This window comes from Puma concolor, chromosome E2, assembly GCF_028749965.1.
Source record: "Puma concolor isolate L17-30 chromosome E2, mPumCon1.1.hap2, whole genome shotgun sequence".
Classification (NCBI taxonomy): Eukaryota; Metazoa; Chordata; class Mammalia; order Carnivora; family Felidae; genus Puma; species Puma concolor.
Genome location: NC_141681.1, coordinates 43,822,008 through 43,843,093, shown reverse-complemented (window position 1 = coordinate 43,843,093; position 21,086 = coordinate 43,822,008). Strand labels below are relative to the sequence as shown.

Below are 21,086 nucleotides of genomic sequence, written 5' to 3'. Positions count from 1 at the left end.
GCCACGCCCAAAGAGCTTATTTGCTTCAGTTTCATAGGTCAATATATTGTTCTGTTGAGAGGTAGCACAGTGCTACAGTCAAGAGTTTGTACTCTATAGAGTGAGACTGCCTGGCTCTAAAGTCTGGATCTGCCGAGGAGACTTTTGATAAGTTGCTTCATCTCTCCACACCTCAGTGTCCTCATCAACAAAACAGGAACGGGAATAGTACCTAACTCATAAGGTTATTAATAGAATTAAGGGGCGCCTGGGTGGCTCAGTCCGTTGAGCATCCGACTTCGGCTCAGGTCATGATCTCATGGTTTGCGAGTTCGAGCCCCACATCAGGCTCTGTGCGCACAAGCTCAAAGTGGAGCCTGCTTCGGATTCTGTGTCTCCCTCTCTCTCTGCCCTCCCCTGCTTGTGCTCTGTCTCTCTCACCCTCGAAAATAAAAGATAAAAATAAAAAAAAAAATAATAGAATTCAGTGAATTAATGTGTAGAGTCTCAGAACAGAGCACAGCATACATCACTATTAGCTGCTTTTTGCTTTTATTGTCATTTAAGCTATTTGAGTTTGGTTTCTATCACTTGTAGCCATAATGATTTTTTTTATAAAAACAAGTCTAATCATGCTGGTCTCTTGCTCAAAATCCCCCTTAAAAAATCCCATATCAGGGCGCCTAGGTGGCTCAGTTGGTTGAGTGTCCACCCCCTGGTTTTGGCTCAGGTCATCATTCACGGTTCCATGAGTTGGAGTCTGGCATCAGGCTCCACTCTGACAGTATGGAGCTTGAGATTGTCTCCCTCTCTCTGTCCCTCCTGTTCCCTCTCTCTCAAAATAAGCAAATAAATTAAAAAAAAAAAAGTCCCATTTCATTCTGTGTAAGTTCTGAATCCTTATCAGGGCCTAACCTAGTTCTCCGCCCTGCCCTAACCTCTTCCAGGCTGGGTAGGAAGTTCTGGTGTAGGGGGCTGGGTCCTGCCAGAGTAAGAGGAGCAGGAGAACTCTGAACCAACCAGCAGTCATTTGCATCCCACAGCATCACACCTACTGTCCCAGTCTACTTATTTGTCTGTCTTGTCCACAAGGCTGAGAGCACTTTTGACTGTTCTCACTCATCTTTGCCAGCTCGTAGCCAGCTCGTGTGTATTTTCTCCAGGAGGGTGGGTGGTAGCAGCTAGGTAAAGAGGAGAGCAGACCAAAGGAGCTGGTGAGGCCTCAGGAGGGGTCCTGGAGTGAGCAAGGACTCATGGGGTTCCTCCGCATCAAGCTATTTCTATCTTCCTGGCTCTGGATATGTCAGCATCAGCCAGAGGGCAAAGAAGCCCAGTCTCGTGGGGGACTGGACACTGCAAACAAGCCCCCTCCACACAAAGACTGCACACTGGCCTGAGGCAGCAGCGGGGTACAGGGCACAACCCCTGTATATGCTGGTCCCAGAAGGATTTTAGGCAACTGTCATTTTACAGACACTCAGAATCCTGATTTGTAAAGATGAGGGAGGCTGCCAAAACAGGCTGTTATCCAATCCTGTGAAATCTCACAAGCCAACCAATAACCATAAACATTTAGAAGAGAAAATAATTCGGGAAAGCTAGTTCTATGTAAAATTATACTCCAGGAACTCTTTTATTTCTCTTTCCTTCGAATTTGCCCACCAAACCTAGTAGTTCCCTTATGTTCCCTGAAGCCTTTTTAGCAACTATTAACTTTTAAATCCTATTCTCCTAAAGGAAAGCAACATTGCCATTTGAGTCACCAAAATGAGGAGCACACCCTGCCTACCTGCTGTTGGGGTCCTTCCTGCCCAGGGGGGTGTTTTTCTGCTTCTTCCTTGACTCACTTTTATTTTCTTCATTTTCCTGAAAAGTACCTGCTTTCCTTTTCATCACAACAACTTAATAACACTCCCTGTGATATTGTGATTTATAGTAAGAAATATGTATTTTGGTCTTCTTCCAAGGTTCCTGGCACATAGCTCCTAAAACTCTTGGAATTTTCTATGTGATAAGAGAGATAAAGTGTGTTTTGTTATTTGTAACAAGCCTCTCTACACCATACCTGAGTTTATGTTGATGAGGTGACTTTTGAAAAGCCCCTAGGAATGGGGGGCTGGTTGTCAAGGGAACCAACCACTGATTACAGGTTTGGAACTTTCAGTCCCACCACTCTGGGGAAGGGAGAGGTTAGAAGTAGAATCAATCAACAACGGCCAATGATTTAATCAATCACACCTATATAATGAAGCCTGGAAAAAGCCCAAAGGACAGGGCTCAGAGAGCCTCTGGGTTGGTGAACACGGGCAGGTGCTAGAGGGTTGGTGCGTCCAGAGTGGGTGTGGAAGCTGCACACCTCTTGCCCTGTGCATCCCTTTCATCTGGCTGATAATGAGTTATAGCTTTTTATGATGTAGTAAGTAAAATGTTTTCTGAGTTCTGTGAGCTGCTCTCGCAAATTAACTGAACCCATGGTGGCAATCATGAGAACCTCTCCTTTACATCCAGTTGGTAGTAAGCAAGGGTAACAACACCCTGGACATGTGATTGGTGTCTAAAGGGGAGGAGGACAGTCCTGTGGGACTAAGCCCTTTCACTGTGGGGTCTGATGCTAACTTCCAGTAAATAGTGTCAAAACTGACTCAGAATTGCCGGTGTGGGAAAAACTCCCAGCGCACATTTGGTGATCAGAAGTGCCAGAAGGGAAGTATTCTGTGAGGAGACAGAAAACAGAAGAGTCTTCCTAAAGACTCTTAAAGACTTCCTAAAGACTCCTAAACACTCCCCTTTCTGTTATGAGTCCACTTCATAGGCACAAATCCTCCAAGGAATGGAATCATTTATGGGGTATTCCTGATTCACTACTCCTAAGTTTCTCTCCCCCTTTTTTAAAACTTGTTAACAAACCCTCATATACCCATCAAAAAGCTTCAATAACCATCAACATTTTGCCATGTTATTATCACCCTTCTCCTGAATACCACCTTTTTTTGCTGGAATGTTTTGAAGCAAATCCCAATCAACGAAGACAAAGTACATGTTCAAACTTCCCAAATTTTCTTTTAAAATGTCTTTTGTTTGGGGCGCCTGGGTGGCGCAGTCGGTTAAGCGTCCGACTTCAGCCAGGTCACGATCTCGCGGTCCGTGAGTTCGAGCCCCGCGTCGGGCTCTGGGCTGATGGCTCAGAGCCTGGAGCCTATTTCCGATTCTGTGTCTCCCTCTCCCTCTGCCCCTCCCCCGTTCATGCTCTGTCTCTCTCTGTCCCAAAAATAAATAAACATTGAAAAAAAAAAAAAATTTAAAATGTCTTTTGTTTGCTTGAATCTCAACCCCAAAATGCTTATCTTATTTGGTTGTCATATCTCTTAACTCTCATTTTAGATGCCTTCTACCTCTTTTTTTTCCCCCCATGCTACTTGACTTGTTAAATCAAGTCAACTGCCTATAGAACATGCCACATTCTGATCTAATGGCTTCCTTGTGGTGTATAATTTGCTCCACTATGCCCCGTATTTTGTGTAGACTGGGAATTCATTCCAGAGGACTGATGAGATTATGTCAGGTCCCCTCCCACCCTGGGGACAGGGGAGAAGAGGGAGAGGTGCAAGAATATACTATGGGGGTACTGTGTGGTTCTTAGGAGATATGATCAACTAACTGGTTATCTCATTTTTGGTGATGCTGAGGTTGACCAGTGGATTTGAGTGAGAAAGTCCTGTTCTTTCCCTTATGAAGTTCCCCAGTGACCTTTTACCAACTGGTTTTATCCTCCATTGTTGACCACTTGCCCGAGTCAGTTAATTCATTATGGTCTGCAAAATGGTGATTTTCCTAATTGTATCGTCTCTTCTATCCAGAAAATACGGAGATTTTTCTAAACAGAAGAACAACCTTCCCCCATCCAGTAGGGCTAAAAAATCCAGTGATTACGCTAAAAAACAGTTGTACCGGAGAAGCAGGAAATTTGTTTAATTCCTTATTTTTCTTTTAATTAGCAATTTTCAGAATAATGAGTTGGTAGCACAGTGGGTCTTGGCCACTCAAAATCAAAGGATCCAGTGCTTCCAGAGTGGCAGCCACCCCCTGGCCCCAGTGGCTTCCACCCACATGGATTGGGCAGGGCAGACAGTACATCTTGTTGATCCACAATGAAGTTTACAAAATCACCCAAATTCCAGCTGCTTAATTAATTATAGATTCTTCTAAAAGCTAAAATCTGAAGGCAATTTAGATGCTAGAAGAGTCACCTCAATAAAAGAATAAGCCAAAAAGAGTGGTTAGAAATTAGCAACAGCCTGAAAACTGGATTTATATAAGCTTTTAATGAAGTGAACTTCAGTTTCTGATTAATAGCAGCAATTTGGGTTTTCACTTGGCACATATAGTTAGGAAATATTGACCCCATAATCTGTTATGAAAGATCTACTAGTCAAAACAAGAAAGAAAATAAAGAAGAAACAATGAATTTTACCTTTAGGCAAAAAAAAAAAAAAAAAAAAAAAAGGAACAACATGCAAATTTAATTCCATTAAGGTTAATGAAAATCACATTTTGAAACCAGCCCCTAATATTTTCCATTGCTGTTGCTCTACAATATTTTTGGCATATATCTACCAAAAGAAATGTGAATATGTCTGAAGGTTCTTACGAGTCAGTGCTTACAAATGAATTATTTCAAACAGATTCACAGATAATCACACAGTACACAAAAGACATTTGTTAGTGCATAAAGTTGAAGGCCGAGATTCAATTACATAAAGGTTTGATTTAAAGTCTGCCTGCTGGGGCGCCTGGGTGGCGCAGTCGGTTAAGCGTCCGACTTCAGCCAGGTCACGATCTCGCGGTCCGGGAGTTCGAGCCCCGCGTCAGGCTCTGGGCTGATGGCCTGGAGCCTGTTTCCGATTCTGTGTCTCCCTCTCTCTCTGCCCCTCCCCTGTTCATGCTCTGTCTCTCTCTGTCCCAAAAATAAATAAACGTTGAAAAAAAAATAAAAAAAAAATAAATAAAGTCTGCCTGCCCACTTACAAAGTGGTGATGATACTTGAAAAGCCACTAAAATTGCCAGAAGAAATAAAATAGAGTCTCCTTAAAGACATACAACTCCTGGGATCCCTAAAGCTGCCCTGGGCTTCTGGAATGTCTATGCACAGCATCTGCCCGGAGGGCCATGCCCTCCCAACACTGAGGCCCCAGCCCCAGCCCTAGAGCCCCCCACCACCACCCCAAGAAGTGGCAAGGGCTGCTCACTCATCACACAAGAATCGTCAAGGATGCTGTTCCCGCTGCCCTCCCTTCCACCTTCCCTTCAAAGGCTGACCTCATGGGGCGCCTGGGTGGCGCAGTTGGTTAAGCGTCCGACTTCAGCCAGGTCATGATCTCGCGGTTCGTGGGTTCGAGTCCCGCATCAGGCTCTGGGCTGATGGCTCAGAGCCTGGAGCCTGTTTCCGATTCTGTGTCTCCCTCTCTCTCTGCCCCTCCCCGTTCATGCTCTGTCTCTCTCTGTCCCAAAAATAAATAAACGTTGAAAGAAAAAATTTAAAAAAAAAAAAAAAAAAAAAAAAGGCTGACCTCAGGACACTCTGACCTCACCTCCCCCGCCCCTACTCTCCTGTACTCTCCCTTTTGCTCACTGTTTCAGCCACAATAGGTCCTCACCACTCTCCAAACACTCAGGTTCATCCTGCCTCAGAAACTGCGCTAGCCGTTCCCTCTGCCTGGAATCCTCTGTTCCTGGTTATCAACAGGGCTTACTCCTTCACCTCCTTCAGGTCTTTATTTAAAAAAAGAAACAAGGTGGGGGGGGGGGCGCCTGGGTGGTTGGGCATCTGACTTTGGCTGGGGTCAAGATCCTGAAGTTTGTGAATTTGAGTCGGGCTCAGTGCTGACAGCTCAGATCCTGGAGCCTGCTGCAGATTCTGTGCCTCCCTCTCTCTCTGCCTCTTCCCCACTCACACTCTGTCTCTCTCAAAAATAAAACAGTAAAAATATTTTAGATAAATAAATAACAAATAAAGAAAGAAACAAGGGGCCCCAAATGGAGTCACTTGTGCTAAGCCTCACATCAGCAAACCAAGATTTAATACTTAACCTAACTGCAATTTCAGCCTCTTCCAGGAATAATACCTGTAACCTGTCAATTTAGAATCACCTGGTCAACAGTAGTGAGGTAATCCACCCAAGAGACCCGTTCCATCTCATATAGTAGGTAGTGGCCTTGCCGGAAGCAATCCACTCTTTGCTAGAAACTTTCTTTGCCTGCTCCTTTCTGCCTTATAAAAGCTTTCTATGTTGTATAGCTCCTTGGAGCTCCTTTCTATCTGCTTGCTAGATGGGATGCTGCCCGATTCATGAATAGCTGAATAAAGCCAGTAAGATCTTTAAAATTTACTTGGATGAATTTTGTTTTTTAGTGAGTCAAATGTCACCTCAATGACACCGTTTCTAATTATCTTATCTAAGACTGCAGTCCTCTTTTCTCTACACAAAGGGAACAATTTCTATCTTGTTCACTAGTGTATCCTTTGTGCCTGGCAGTATCTGGCACAAATAAAGTGTTCAATATATATCTGTGCAATGAATGCATGAATCACAAGTCAGTTTGATTCTTTTACTTACATGTGCACTGAAACAGGAATTTTATTAAAGACAAGTGATAAATACTTGTAAAAAGAGGTGGACATCTGTGACTTTCTGATAAATAAAAAAACTTTACAGGACTGTCTGTACTGCTTTAATATGGACTACACGGTTTAAGTGCAAAGGATAACAGATTTCTAGGACAAGCGATACTGAGGTAGATAAAATCAAGGAGAAAGCAGCCAATTTAGCCAGGCCAGCATTTTACAGGAAAACTGGAATTAACATAATCTTAAAAATCTCTGGTAGAGATAGATTCTCCTAGACTCAAAGAGAAAAGATACAGACAGCAGGTCCTGTGCGGTCTACCTCACAAAAAGGTTTGGTTGGGATATTCAAAGCTTTGTATAAAGAACAAATTCAATATGGGAAACCATATTTTTCCTGAATTCACATTTTGGCTGGACTGACAGTTTGAGACTTATACAAAGGAATTCCCATGAAGCAGTTAATTAAGATCACATTTCCTATTTAGACAAAATCCCAGTTCATATACGATGTAAACTATGTGTTTTCTATAAATCCAGAGGAGGACAAGTCCTACCTAAACTGTCAACTGGCTTGTCCAAAGGTTGTTAGGTACTGCAAATATATTTAATGGATACCCCACCCCCGGCCCTCTTCCTTCCCCAATGTCCCATTCTTGGCGGGAGGCAAAGAGAGGGAGGACTCTTGGTAGAAGCAGTCCCCTTGGGCTTTTATGATGAAAAGGTCCTGGCAGCTGCTCCATCAGGCAGGTAATACTGCTGCTGCCTTACAACAAGGGAGGTGCCGACTTCAAGAACCAGGAAAGGGGCGCCTGGGTGGCTCAGGTGGTTGAACGTCCCACTTCAGCTCAGGTCATGATCTCACAGTTGGTGAGGTGGAGCCCCACATCGGGCTCTGCGCTGACAGCTCAGAGCCTGGAGCCTGATTCAGATCCTGTCTCTCTCTCTCTCTCTCTCTCTTTCTGCCCCTTCCCTCTTTGCCCTCTGTCTCTCTTTCTCTCTCTTAAAAATAAATAAACATTAAAAAACAAAACAGGAAAGAAATTAACAGAGCAACGGTTTTAGGAGTGGCAGTTTTTTCCCCTTAAAAGGATTCCAGTTAGAAAAATACTTGCCGAACATTTCTCTCTGATGTTGGTTTGGTACATGGTTGTGTTCTGCACTTCAGAGAAGGGCTATTAGCACCATTCAAGCCATGTTGAAAGCAATAATAATAAATGATGACAACTGGGTAAAGTGTTTCAGAAACACTAATCACCTCTGATCTTCACCAGAACTCTGGAAGGTGGGTGGTAATTCCATTTTATTTTATTTTTTAAAGATTTTTTTTTAAGTAACCTCTACTCCCAGTGTGAGGCTCGAACCCACAGCCCCAAGACCAAGAGTCACACACTCTATCGACTGAGCCAGCCAGGTGCCCTGATAATTCCATTTTATAATTCCAGTTTATAGATGGGCAAAGTGAGGCTTAGAGAGTTTAGAAGATTTGCTCAAGACTATACAGACAGAAGCAGAGTCATTTTCTAAACCCAGATCTTCTGACCCCATGCCTCATAACCATGATCCTAGCGCTTGTTAACTAGTGAAACACTACAGTTACAACTCATTTCTCTACCAGTGAGATTATAACCATGAGATTGGGAGGGTAAGGGGCAAAGTCACTGACAAGTCCAGACAGGACAGGACTCATGCACACCAGGTCTGTCCCAGAGCACAGAGTGAGCAGCCGCAGTTCCTAGCCAGGCACCGAGATCAAGGAGCACATCCCAGACCTGGCTGTGAGTAAGGGAACAGAACACTGGCCCCCCTCTAGGGTGGGACAGTGGGATCAGTACTTTGACTTAGGTTTAAAATGGTGACGGGAATGCAAGCTGGTGCAGCCACTCTGGAAAACAGTATGGAGGTTTCTCAAAAAACTAAAAATAGAACTATCCTACGACCCAGCAATTGCACTACTAGGCATTTATCCATGGGGTACAGGTGTGCTGTTTCAAAGGGACACATGCACCCCCATGTTTATAGCAGCACTATCAACAATAGCCAAAGTATGAAAGGAGTCCAAATGTCCATCAATGGATGAATGGATAAAGAAGATGTGGTATATATATACAATGGAGTATTACCCAGCAATTCAAAAGAATGAAATCTTGCCATTTGCAACTACGTGGATGGAACTGGAGGGTATTATGCTAAGTGAAATTAGTCAGAGAAAGACAAAAATCATATGACTTCACTCATATGAGGACTTTAAGAGATAAAACAGATGAACATAAGGGAAGGGAATCAAAAATAATATAAAAACAGGGAGGGGGACAAAACATAAGAGACTCATAAATATGGAGAACAAACTGAGAGTTACTGGAGGGGTTGGGGGAGGGGGGATGGGCTAAATGGGTGAGGGGCACTAAGGAATCTACTCCCGAAATCACTGTTGCACTATATGTTAACTAATTTGGATGTAAATTAAAAAAAAAAAAAATTAAAAGAAAAAAATAATAAAATAAAAAGTAAAATGGTGATGCATTTGAACACTGAATTCAGGGCTGTCCTCAGTCACAGTCCTCGGCTAAGCTCCTTAGCAGAGAAGTCCTACCTAGCCAGTCAAGTTCAGCATTGTGAGGCCCCAGGGATGAATGTTAAAGAGTCTCTCAAGGCCTTGCCGATAAAACCCTAAAAAGACCAACAGGAAAAAACCCAAATGCCTAGCCATTCCATGTGAATTGGTGAGTATTCTGAGGGTAAGACCCTTATTGGCCCATGGCAGTACCTAAGTTCCAGAAACAACAAATACTGCTCTGTGGAAAAAGCAAAATGTTAAGTCTGCGGGCCTAAACTTGGCAATCACACTTTAGAATTTACTTATAAGTCAGCTGTTTGAAACTTAGAATACACCCATAGATTCTAAAACCCATCAACAGCACTTAGTTTCCAGTCTAGCCTCCAAAGCCTGTTTAGCCTATTATGTACAAAAACATGGTAATATTCCAGCTGTCCTAATCACATTTCAGTGGGGAAGCCAAGTCAAAATCCCAAACCACAACAATTAGAAGTATTTCTCCTGGGGCGTCTGCGTGGCTCAGTCGATTGAGCGTCTGACTTCGGCTCAGGTCATGATCCTGTAGTTCGTGAGTTCGAGCCCCGTGTCAGGCTCTGTGCTAACAGCTCAGCGCCTGGAGCCTGCTTCAGATTCTGTGTCTCCCTCTCTCTCTGCCCCTTCCCCACTCATGCTCTGTCTGTCTCTCAAAAATGAATAAAATTTAAAAAAAGTTTTTAAAAAAGAAATATTTCTCCTTCTCAGCTCAAGTGGTCCATGACGGTCCCAAGAAAGCAGAAGGGCCAAGGTAAGTGCAACTTCAGCCCAGTAGCTTCCTAAACCCCCAGTCCTCAGGGCTGGTTCCTCCTGCTCTAGTTGTCTTGACCTGGGGAACAAGGGCACTCGCCAGGCAAGGGTTGGAGGGCAAAAGGGCCATGACTAACTCTGTCTCGTCTAGCACCTGGAGGCATGGGCTGAAAAAGAGCTCAAAGATGTTCAAGTTAAAATAAAAGCCTTTGGCCTTATTTTTCAAACCACTCTTGTCTGAAAGTCTAAAAACTAAGTGTTTATGTCATTACAGGATGAAAGCTGTGACAGGCTGAGTCTAATACTGTATAACCCTTTCTGAGAGGGCAGAGTCCCTAACTGCTCTCTTGCCACATCTCTGCAAAGCAGCGACCAGGCACACTGGTGGCTGAACAACATGGTCCTTTCTGTAAAACAAACAAAGGCCAAAGCTGTACATTTGTGCATGTGCACATATGTACCCAGACAGCAGTCTGGAACGGTACACGCTGGCCAGCTAACGGTGGCCACTTCTAGGAAACAGAATGGGATGGGAGAGTAAAGCAGCAGTTTTACATTTCACCTTCTGAATTTCTTTTGAGAAGTACATTTTTTTTAAGTTGATTTATTTATTTTGAAAGAGAGACAGTGGGAGTGTGGAAAGGGGCAGAGAGGGAGGGAGAGAGAAAATCCCAAGCAGGCTCTACACTGTCAGTGCAGAGCCTGACATGGACTCGATCTCACAACCCTGAGATCATGACCTAAACCGAAACCAAGAGTCGGCAGCTTAACCAACTGAACTACCCAGGTGCCCCAAAAAGTATATTAAAAAAAAATGCTTTATGTATATTTTACACATGTAACTCAAAAAATACTTGAAACTATCACAAGCCATTTTAAAAACACTTCAAGATGGTAATTTCCCTGAATATAAAATGTGATCATAGAAATAATCAGAAATTTAAAATATACTTGGACAGACTCAAAAGAAAATGACCAGCAGGTTCAGTAAACTACAGCCCACGGGCCAAATCCAGTTCAACAGACAGATCCAGAAGGTAAGACAGGTTTTTACATTCATAAAGGTTATTAAAAAAGCAGAAGGGAACATCTGGGTGGCTCAGTCAGTTAAGTGTCTGACTCTCGACTTCGGCTCAGGTAATGATCTCGTGGTTCATGAAACTGAGCCCGGCATTGGGCTCTGTGTTGACAGTGCAGAACCTGCTTGGGATTCTCTCTTTCCCCCTCTCTCTGCCCCTCCCCTGCTTGTGCGTGCACTCTCTCTCTCTGAAATAAACTTAATTTACTATTTGCTTGGTACAGAAAGTCTGATGATCCCTAATTTACACCAATAATACTCTTTTCAAATATAGTTGTAAATTCTCTTGGAAACACCTTCAAAATCACTTTTAAACAATACAAATTAGTCACATTATTTAATAGCTTACCTTTTTTATACCCCCTAAATTCACAGCAGTATAAATTAACTTGTTTAGCCACCCTAACCACCAGAGTTGGCTCAGAAGACGTGATTTCCTAAAATCAAATTCAGCCCCAAGATGGAAAGGGGCATTCTCTGTTCTAGCATTCAGGAACCTAACCCCTTACACGTGGTTAAAATGCACAAGGACGTGAGAAATCAAACTCAGAAGAATTCTCTGAGCAGCTAACAATGATTTTTAAAATCTAGCAGTGACACTAGTGACACTAATCTAGCAGCAGATCAGTTTAATAAATGATTTGCTAAATGAAGGAAATAGATCATCTTTATTCTGAATGAAATTTGTATTCTAATCTTACGTTCTAATCTAGAGCCCTGAAAGAGGGAGAATACTTCATTTCGATTAACAAAGACCCTAAGAAATATATTAATCAATTAATTTAGAACTGGAAAAATAATTTATCCCGTAAACATGTGTGAACTTTCTACATTAAACCAATGGTTCCATATAATGACAATTCACAAAGTTCATGCTCATATTTAGAATTCTCAGTCTCCACTATGTACTTTTAACAGTATGCTATTCAGAACTAAAGTTTCAACTTCAAAATTGAAAGAACATAAAATACAGGCTGATTTGTTTAACAGTCTTTTAACCTACTTAATTTGAAATGAAAGCAATTTAGAACCTGGTATTGCACAAAGTGTTTTACAAGGACAGAGTATCAACAGAAAGAAGATGATCATCACTGCCGTGATTTAGGGAACAAAATGAAAACCGCATTCTCACTTCCCTCTGGAATACATTTTCCTACCCAAGTATGACACAGAAGATACTCTACCTCAATGTCCTGGAGGCTGAATTCCTTCTGATCTGTAAAGTTTGCGGCCCCAGCACTAAGTTCCATCAGCATCTTGGCGATCTCGGGCTTTATGGCTGAAGTCAGCCGACTGGCTGCTTCCATGACGTGCTCCTGCACATCTTTAAGCTGCATGGCTGCCTTGGAGTAGTGAGAGTTCCTAAACACAGTGCTGAAGAGATCCGTGAGGAAAGTACTGGCACGGCAGAAGACGTTGAGGGCATCCAGGTACTTGGAGATGCCCTGCTGGATGTCGGCGATGGGAGTGGAGTGGGGCATGGCGTGGTGGCAGCTGCCCGCAGCGGTCAGGCTGCCCAGGGGGGCGGTGGTGGCCGTCGACGCCAGGGGAGCACTCAGTGCTCGGCCCAGCTCAGGCATCGGGTACTGCTGGTGCTGCTGCACCTTCTGCTTGGACCCGCCAAGCAGGAAGCGCCGCTTGTAGTCCATTTTACTGTCCTGGGCGCTGCAGCAATACATGCGGGAGGGGTGGCTGTCCCAGTGACCGTGAGCGGGTCAGGGTCCTGATTCTATTTTCTTTCCCCCCAGAACTGTAGCTAGGTATAAAAATAGTGGAGTTCTGCAAATCTAAGTTTTAAAAAAGGCATTTCCATGAGGCAGGTGACCATGTGACCTAAAGTAGATGCAAGAACGACAGGTTTATGTAATTAATATTTTCAGTGTACGCAGGACCCCTGACCAAAAATAAACATGTGTCCAAAATGCTGTATAGGAACTGTTAGCATTCCACTCTCTTAATAAAAAGATATGCTTGCCGAGAAAAATGCTTACTTATAATTGCTTTGCAAGAATATTTTGGTACTTGTATTTACAATGGCAGAAAAATAACTTAACTTTTAAAAAATGTAATATAATGTAATATAATGTATCTTCAATATACCAGAAAAGTTAGAACCCCCAAACCCACAAGCTGATCAACAGCAATTTAAAAAGCAGTCCAGTTACTTCACACTAGGTCCTGAAGAAGGAAGATCAAACCTCTGCAGAATGTTGACAGAGCCTGCCTGCCAAACCCATTCACCTGCAAAGCTTCTTCTCAATGCGAAACATTTCCAAATTTCCTTTGATGTTTTCTGAAAACAAGTGTTTTTTTAAAAAATGGCATTTGTTATTATAAGTCTCCTCCTCCTTTCTTTTTGTTTGCTGAGGTAGCAGTTTCCTTGTAACAGTAATAAGAGGTGCTTCCAGACTGGGCTGGCCCTCAATTGTAAAGTCTGAAGCAAGAATGCGCCGATATATTTGTAAGGCCTCTAAGTCATTTCCTGTGAGGGGGAAAAATAAGATAAAGTTAGGAAAGTTACAGGACAATGAGGAATTCTGAAACATTAACTCGTGAAATGCTAAAATCCACAAAGGCGGGCTATAAGTAAGAAATCACAGACAACCTTACAAAAGCAGGTAGGGGAGCTAGAGTTGAACTATGACATGGTGACTATTAGAAAATTCTTCAAGTTGTACAAAAATAGTGCAACCAGGAAGGTTTGATTCCACACCAACCACTTCAAAGCTGAGGCTAAAAGGGCCTGGATTTGTGATGGTATTCGGCATAACCCTTGATTCCTCCCCAAAGAGCTCATAAATTTGCAAGGGGATCAGGAGAGTATCCAGACCACGGTGAGGATGGTCAACAACTACAGCAGTCATAAGACCTTAAGGGGGACTGGAAAAGAGAGTGAGGAGCAAAAACAGAGAGATATCAGAAGGTTGCTACAAAGAAAATGTTCCCGTGAGGTAGCCCCTGACCGAAGGATAGGTTTTCACAAATGCAAAGGGATGGGTGGGGTTCCCCAGCTCAAAGGACCACCAGAGCAAAGGCCCTGAAACAGGACGGCACAGAGGGCATTCAGGATACTCCAGCTGGGCGGAAGCGCAGTGCACAGACAGAGCCTGGTGTGGTGAGTGGCTGACAGGAGGTCTGCCGACAGGATTCCCCTTGTCCCCACCTAGGTTCCCCTCTGGATGTTCAAAGGGAAGCCTGGCGGGGTGTGTGCTGGTTCTCATACCCTGGGGCACCTTCTGTAGAAACCCCGGCTCTGCACAGGTGTAAATAGCAACATCTGGGCTTCTCTGGTTACAGTTTCTGGTACCTTTAATGTTTATTTATTTTTGAAAGCACAGAGCACAAGCTGGGGAGGGACAGAGAGAGAGAGGGAGACACAGAATACAAAGCAGGATCCGGGCTCTGAGCTGTCAGCACAGAGCCGGCCCGACACAAGACTCGAACCCACAGACCGCGAGATCATGATCTGAGCCGAAGTCGGATGCTTAACCAACTGAGCCACCCAGGCGCCCCTCTGGTCCTTTAACAGTGAAGTAGTGTGACTCTTCTCAAACAGCTAACATCAGGGCTCACATTTGCCTGAACTATCTGTTCTCCCAAATGTAACAACAGTCCAAGTCTATTTTACCGAGTGTTATACTTAGTCCCTGTTAAACTACGATCTCTGAATATAGTTTGGCCTACTTATTGATAAGTAGGTTTCCTTTCTTTTCATTTTACTTTTTTGTTGATAAAAAAAATACAAGTCACACTTTGTCGCTCATCTTGGCCAACCACCACGCCTTTACAATTGCACAAGGAACGGAGGAAGGTACGGAGGCTAAAAGAGCAAGAGAGGAGAGAAACACACATACACCCTAAAGGTGTAGCAACTCTAAGCCAGGTAGCATGTAAGTACAACTAAACTGGCTGCCATTTGCAGCTCTGTGTTCAAGAGAATCTTAGCTCTTAAAAAATCTGGGGCGCCTAGGTGGCTCGGTCAGTTGAGCGACCGACTTCGGCTCGGGTCATGATCTCACAGTTTGGGAGTTCGAGCTCCGCATCAGGCTCTGTGCTGACAGCTCAGAGCCTGGAGCCTGCTTCAGATTCTGTGTCTCCCTCTCTCTCTGCCCCTCCCCCACTCATGCTGTCTCTCTCTGTCTCGGAAATAAATAAACATTACAAAAAAATCTCATAAGCTTTTTATTTATTTTTTTTATTAAATTTTTTTAATGTTTCTTTATTTTTGAGAGAGAGAGAGACAGAGCATGAACGGGGGAGGGTCAGAGGGAGAGAGAGACACAGAATCCGAAGCAGGCTCCAGGCTCTGATCTGTCAGCAGAGAGCCCGACGCGAGGCTCGAACCCACGAGCTGTGAGATCATGACCTGAGCCGAAGTCGGACGCTCAACCGACTAAGCCACCCAGGTGCCCCTCATAAGCTTTTTAAGAAACAACATATCAGACAACTACTTGTAAGAAATGTTCCCAAATGTTCTTTTTTCAAATTTATGACAATAAGGAAATCCTATCTATCCCTACCAAAGTACTCTATTATAACTGATGTAGCTTTACAAATTTTGATGTACAACAGAAGTCCTCAACAGGAATGCTGTTTACACAGAAACCATGTGGTCTATGAAAGAAAATCATCGCCTTGTGCTGGCTATAGTGAGCGTCTTGCGCAGTTCTGAGGAGCACTCTTTGTTCTGTGTGACACACGGGTGCCTGTGGCTCTGACAGTCCACCCCCATTCCTCTGCTAGTTGGTCCTAAAAGGCCAAGAAGACCCATATACTTACCTAATTTTAAAGAAAGCATCATAAATAGTTATACTCTTTTTTCACTTTATGTATTTCCAAAATTTACTTGAATCAAACTTATAATGCTTAAAGATACACTATTTCTCACCAAATTCATCTACAAATTCAAAATCAAAATCTAAACCACCTTTTTTTATAGAAACCAGCAAGCTGATCCTAAGATTCATATGGAAATGCAAGGGACCCACGATGCCCAAAACATGTATTAGAAAAAAATATGTTGTTGAGGAGCCTGGTGGCTCAGTCGGTTAAGCGTCTGACTTCGGCTCGGGTCATGATCTCACGGTTCATGAATTTGAGCCTGGTGTTGGGCTCTGTGCTGATAGTTCAGAGTCAGGAAGGATACTGCTTCGGATTCCGTGTTTCTGTTTCTCTCTCTCTCTCTCTCTGCCCCTCCCCCGTCTGCACTTGCGCTCTCTCTCTCAAAAATAAATACACGTTAAAAAAAAAAAGAAAAAAATACATTGGAGGATTCACACTTCCTGATTTGAAAAACTACTATAAAGCTATAATAATCAGTGGAGGACTGGCATGAGGAAAGACAAATCAATGGAAATAGATAAACATTAAAAAAAACTTAAAAAAAAAGAGCAACAAACAAAAACAATACAAGTATGAGCAACAACGTGGAGAACCTAGAACTCTCATACAGTGTTGGTAGGAATCTGAAATGATGCAAACCACATCAGTCTGGATGCAAACCGTCTGGCAGTTCCTCAAAATGTTAGAATTGCCATATGACCCAAAATTCCACTCCTAACTACGTACCCATGAAAACTGAAAATACAAGTTCATATAAAAACTTACACATGACAGCTAAATAAAATAAGTGAAAAACTTATACACAAATGTCCACAGCAGTATTATTTGTAAGAGCCAAAAAGTGGAAACCACCCAAATGTCTATCAACTGGTAAATGAATAAACAGGATGTGGTATAGCCATACATATCATTCAGCCATAAAAAGGAATGAAGCACTGATAAATGCTACAATGTGGACAAACCTTGAAAATATATGGTAAGTGAAAGAAGCCAGACACAGAAGACCATACAATGAGAGATTCCACTGACATGAAACATTCAGACAGAGCAAATCTACAGAGATAGATAAAAGTAGGTTAGTGGTTGCCAGGAATCAAAGACACATAGAGAATGGGAAACGACTGCTAATTAATACAGAGTTTCTTCCTGGGGTGATAAGGATGTTCTGGAACTAGATGGTGGTGATAACCATACAACTTTGTTAATACAATAAAACCCACTGAATCACACACTTTAAAATGGTAAATTTTATGGCATGCGAATTATATACCAATAAAAAAGGAGATACAGGAAAACATATATACCACTGGCTTCCAGAAATGTCTATTTAGGATAGATGAACAAAGGTCTGATAGGCTACATCTGAAAAATGACCCACTGGTTCCTGGATAGATCTGCAGCACTGTGGGTAGTTACTGACTAACCAGGGTGGTGATCACCTGGGTGTTTATTTGGAGGTAAAAAACTAAGCACTGTTGTTATAATTTGTGCATTTTTCTAAGTTCAGCAAAAAATTAAAGGAAGATGGGGCACTCTGGTAGCTCAGTCGGTTAAGCATCTGCCTCGGTTTTGATGATCTCACAGTCGTGAGACTGAGCCCTGCATGGGGCTCTGAGCCGGGCGTGGAGCCCGCTTAAGATTATCTTCTCTCTGGGGCGCCTGGGTGGCACAGTCGGTTAAGCGTCCGACTTCAGCCAGGTCACGATCTTGCGGTCCGTGAGTTCGAGCCCCGCGTCAGGCTCTGGGCTGATGGCTCAGAGCCTGGAGCCTGTTTCCGATTCTGTGTCTCCCTCTCTCTCTGCCCCTCCCCCGTTCATGCTCTGTCTCTCTCTGTCCCAAAAATAAATAAACGTTGAAAAAAAAAATTAAAAAAAAAAAAAGATTATCTTCTCTCTCCTTCTGCTCCTCCCCCACTCAAGCTTGCTCTTTCTCTCTCTCTCAAAATAAAAAAAAAAAAAAATTAAAAGAAGAAAACAAAAAGTTAACTAGCATAGAAAGGAGGGACACTTGGGTAGGGAAAAAACACTGAGGGTGGGAAGGGAAGAGTGGGACCTGAGAGGCAGTAAGACAGAGATTACCAAATGGCTGGTCTCAGTCAAATCTCTTTACTTCTTTAGAATAAACCAGTGGGGCCATGAATATGTGCATTGCACTAGTCTGAAATGTGTATGCTTATATGATTAATTTGGAGTGTAAGAAAAAGTTCTAGATTAAAAGCCTTGGCAAACTCTAAGATTCAGACCTAATCCAAACTGCAATTTCACTATTAAGAAGAGAGCAACAGGGATGTCTGGGTGGCTCAGTAGGTTGAGGGTCTCACTCTTGATTTCAGCTCAGGTCATGATCCCAGGGTCATGGGATCACGGCCCGCCTCAGGCTCGATTCTCATTCTCTTGGGGCACCTGGGTGGCTCAGTCGGTTGAGCATCTATCTGACTTCGGATCAGGTCATGATCTCTAGTCTGTGGGTTCGAGCCCTACATAGGGCTCTGTGCTGTCAGCTCAGAGCCTGGAGCTTGCTTTGGATTCTGTTTCCCTCTCTTTCTGCTCCTCCCTAGCTTGTACTCTGTTTCTCAAAAAATAAAACAAAACGTTAAAAAAAAAAATGATTCTCATTCTCTCTCCCTCTTCCTCTCTCTCCCTCTGCCCCTCTAGACCCTGCTTGTGTGCACTCTAATTAAAAAAAAAAAAGAAAAGAAAAAAGAAAAGAGCGACAGATTCATGAAAATAAAAACATGTAAAGAAAGAGGAGGGGAATGATATCAAAAGTGCTGCCACTTACTCTGCAGTAAGGACCTCTAAAACTTCTCTTCTCCATAAAAACAATAAGAACACTGGCCAAAATGGTCAGAATCAACTTTTTCCAAACTCTGGAAACTAACAGGCTTCCAGAAAACTGGAGAACATCTATTCAAGAAAAACAGCTGAATTTCAGTATGAATAGTGAGTTCTATAGCATTTTAACTTGACCTAGTTCCATTCCCTGTTCTCTAACTCTGTGATAGAGTTGAAAACTAATAGCTGCATTTGCAGTGAAAACCAGAAGGCGGGCAGCCACCAGAGGGAGCAAAACTGGGCTAGAGGTCCTACAAAGATTCCAGTCCCTAGAAATTAAAATTATTTGACCTATCTGGTAGTTCCCTGAAAGATCCCACTTCTCTATCTGAACTGACATGGAACTCACTTGGAGATGGGAGAAAATCAGCTTTCCAGAGTTCCCATATTCTATCACTTAAAATGGTCAGTTTTCAAGTAAATCTTACAAGACATGAAAGAAACAAGAAAGTTTGACCCATACACAGGAAAACAAACAACAGAAAGAATTCCTGAGGAAACTGGATTTACTAGACAAAGACTTAAAACCAGCTATTTAAAAATACATTGAAAGAACCAAAGAAACCATATGTAAAGAACTAAAGGAAAGTACGATAGTGCTGTCTCAGCTAATAAAGAATACCAATAAAAGATAAAAACTGTATTGAAAAAAATAGAACCAAACAGAAATTCTGGAGTTTAAAGATATAATAACTGACATAAAAAGTATACTAAGTGGTTCAACATAAAATACACTAAGTGAGCAGAGTCAGCACACTTGAACATAAATCAAAATCATCCAGTCTGAGGAGCCTCAGAGACCTGTGAGACACCATTGGGCAAACGATGGGATTCCTACAAGGAGTGGAGGGACAGGCACATATTTGAAGAAATAACGGCCAAAAACTTCTCAAATTCGATGAAAAACAGGAATCTACATGAAGCTCAACAAACTCCAAGTAGGATAAAATAATCAAATTGCCTAAAGCCAAAGAGAATCTTGAAAGCAGCAAGAAAGAAGCAACACATCATGTACAGCTGACCCTGTCATTTATAGTAGTTACATTATGTAAGGTCATCACGCAAACTGTAATTTGCAAATACTGAATCAATACTCTTAGAAGACACACAGAATTCAATTCCTATGAGTCTCTGGTCATAACACTTTCATCAGTCAATACACAACCTTGTTTTATTTGTTTCTCTTTAAACATCTTATTTAATATATATTGTTGATTCATTAATAGTGAACTAACAACCAACAGGACTGTACCTCATGCCTTAATGAAGCTTATCTAACACATGTATTTTATCTATATGGCACATCATAGCTTTCTTAGGCTTAGGAACACTTGACAGCTCTTTAGTACTATGCTTGGGGGCTTTTTAAACAGTGAAATTGCCAACATAAAGCATAAAAATGCAAAAACCATGGCATTGGATAGATTATGGAATAGACACCTTACAATCTAAGAGTTGAAATAAGAAGGCAGAGCATCACCTTGTTTGACAGCCACAGGGGTGTGCACACTGGGCAATTCAAAATTTTTTGTTACTCTGCACATGTCCAAAAATGACCATAATAGCTTCACAAGTTCTGATTTTGTAGTACAAATAAATTTTAGTCATTAAGTCAATCCACAAATATAGAATTTGAGAATAGTGAGGATAGACTATACAAATATACTACCTGAAATACCTATATTCCCAACATAATGGGGTATACCTCTTCTCAACAATTTAATATACAAAACATCAACCTTTGAAACAAATAATCACAGAGTTAATGAACATCTTAAAAGATACACAGAGGTTGTTCTTTAAATACTGAACCCTGAATATACTTAATGTAACATATCAACAGTTCCATTATGCGCAACCTGTCAGGATTTCATTGATTTTTTTTTTAATTTTTTTTTTAACGTTTATTTATTTTGGAGACAGAGAGAGACAGAGCATGAACAGGGGAGGGTCAGAGAGAGGGAGACACAGAACCTGAAACAGGCTCCAGGCTCTGAGCTGTCAGCCCGACGCGGGGCTCGAACTCACGGACTGAGAGATCATGACCTGAGCTGAAGTCTGCCGCTTAACCAACTGAGCCACCCAGACGCCCCTCATTGTGATTTTTAAAGATTTAAGCCTATATAAGGTACAATCCATCTGATATTTAGAAGTGTACAGTTTATACAGACAAATTTATGCTTTAAGAGAACAATTACATCTGGTGAATCATTTACTCCTTTTCCCTTCAAGAATGTATTATTTAAAAATTTTAGGGGCGCCTGGGTGGCTCAGTCGGTTGAGCGTCCGACTTCGCTCAGGTCACGATCTCACGGTCCATGAGTTCGAGCCCCGCATCAGGCTCTGTGCCGACAGCTCAGAGCCTGGAGCCTGCTTCAGATTCTGTGTCT

The 21,086-nt window shown here is 42.5% G+C and overlaps 1 protein-coding gene and 1 long non-coding RNA gene across 5 annotated transcripts in view; both read right to left on the bottom strand.

Moving 5' to 3' along the window:
• The window catches only part of GARRE1 (granule associated Rac and RHOG effector 1), an 84,124-nt gene that overhangs the window by 41,150 nt on the left and 21,888 nt on the right, over positions 1-21,086 (bottom strand). For all 4 annotated transcript variants that reach the window (XM_025914199.2, XM_086689605.1, XM_086689606.1 and 1 more), the window contains one exon: positions 12,205-13,502. In XM_025914199.2, the coding sequence (XP_025769984.1) occupies positions 12,205-12,699 (495 nt within the window). In that variant the 5' untranslated portion in view covers positions 12,700-13,502. The remainder of the gene's footprint in view (positions 1-12,204; positions 13,503-21,086) is intronic.
• Positions 3,283-12,198, bottom strand: LOC147573521 (uncharacterized). Its single transcript, XR_015244846.1, has 3 exons — positions 5,548-12,198; positions 4,993-5,296; positions 3,283-4,757 (listed from the first exon to the last, which is right to left on the bottom strand). It is a non-coding gene; the product is annotated as an uncharacterized LOC147573521 (long non-coding RNA).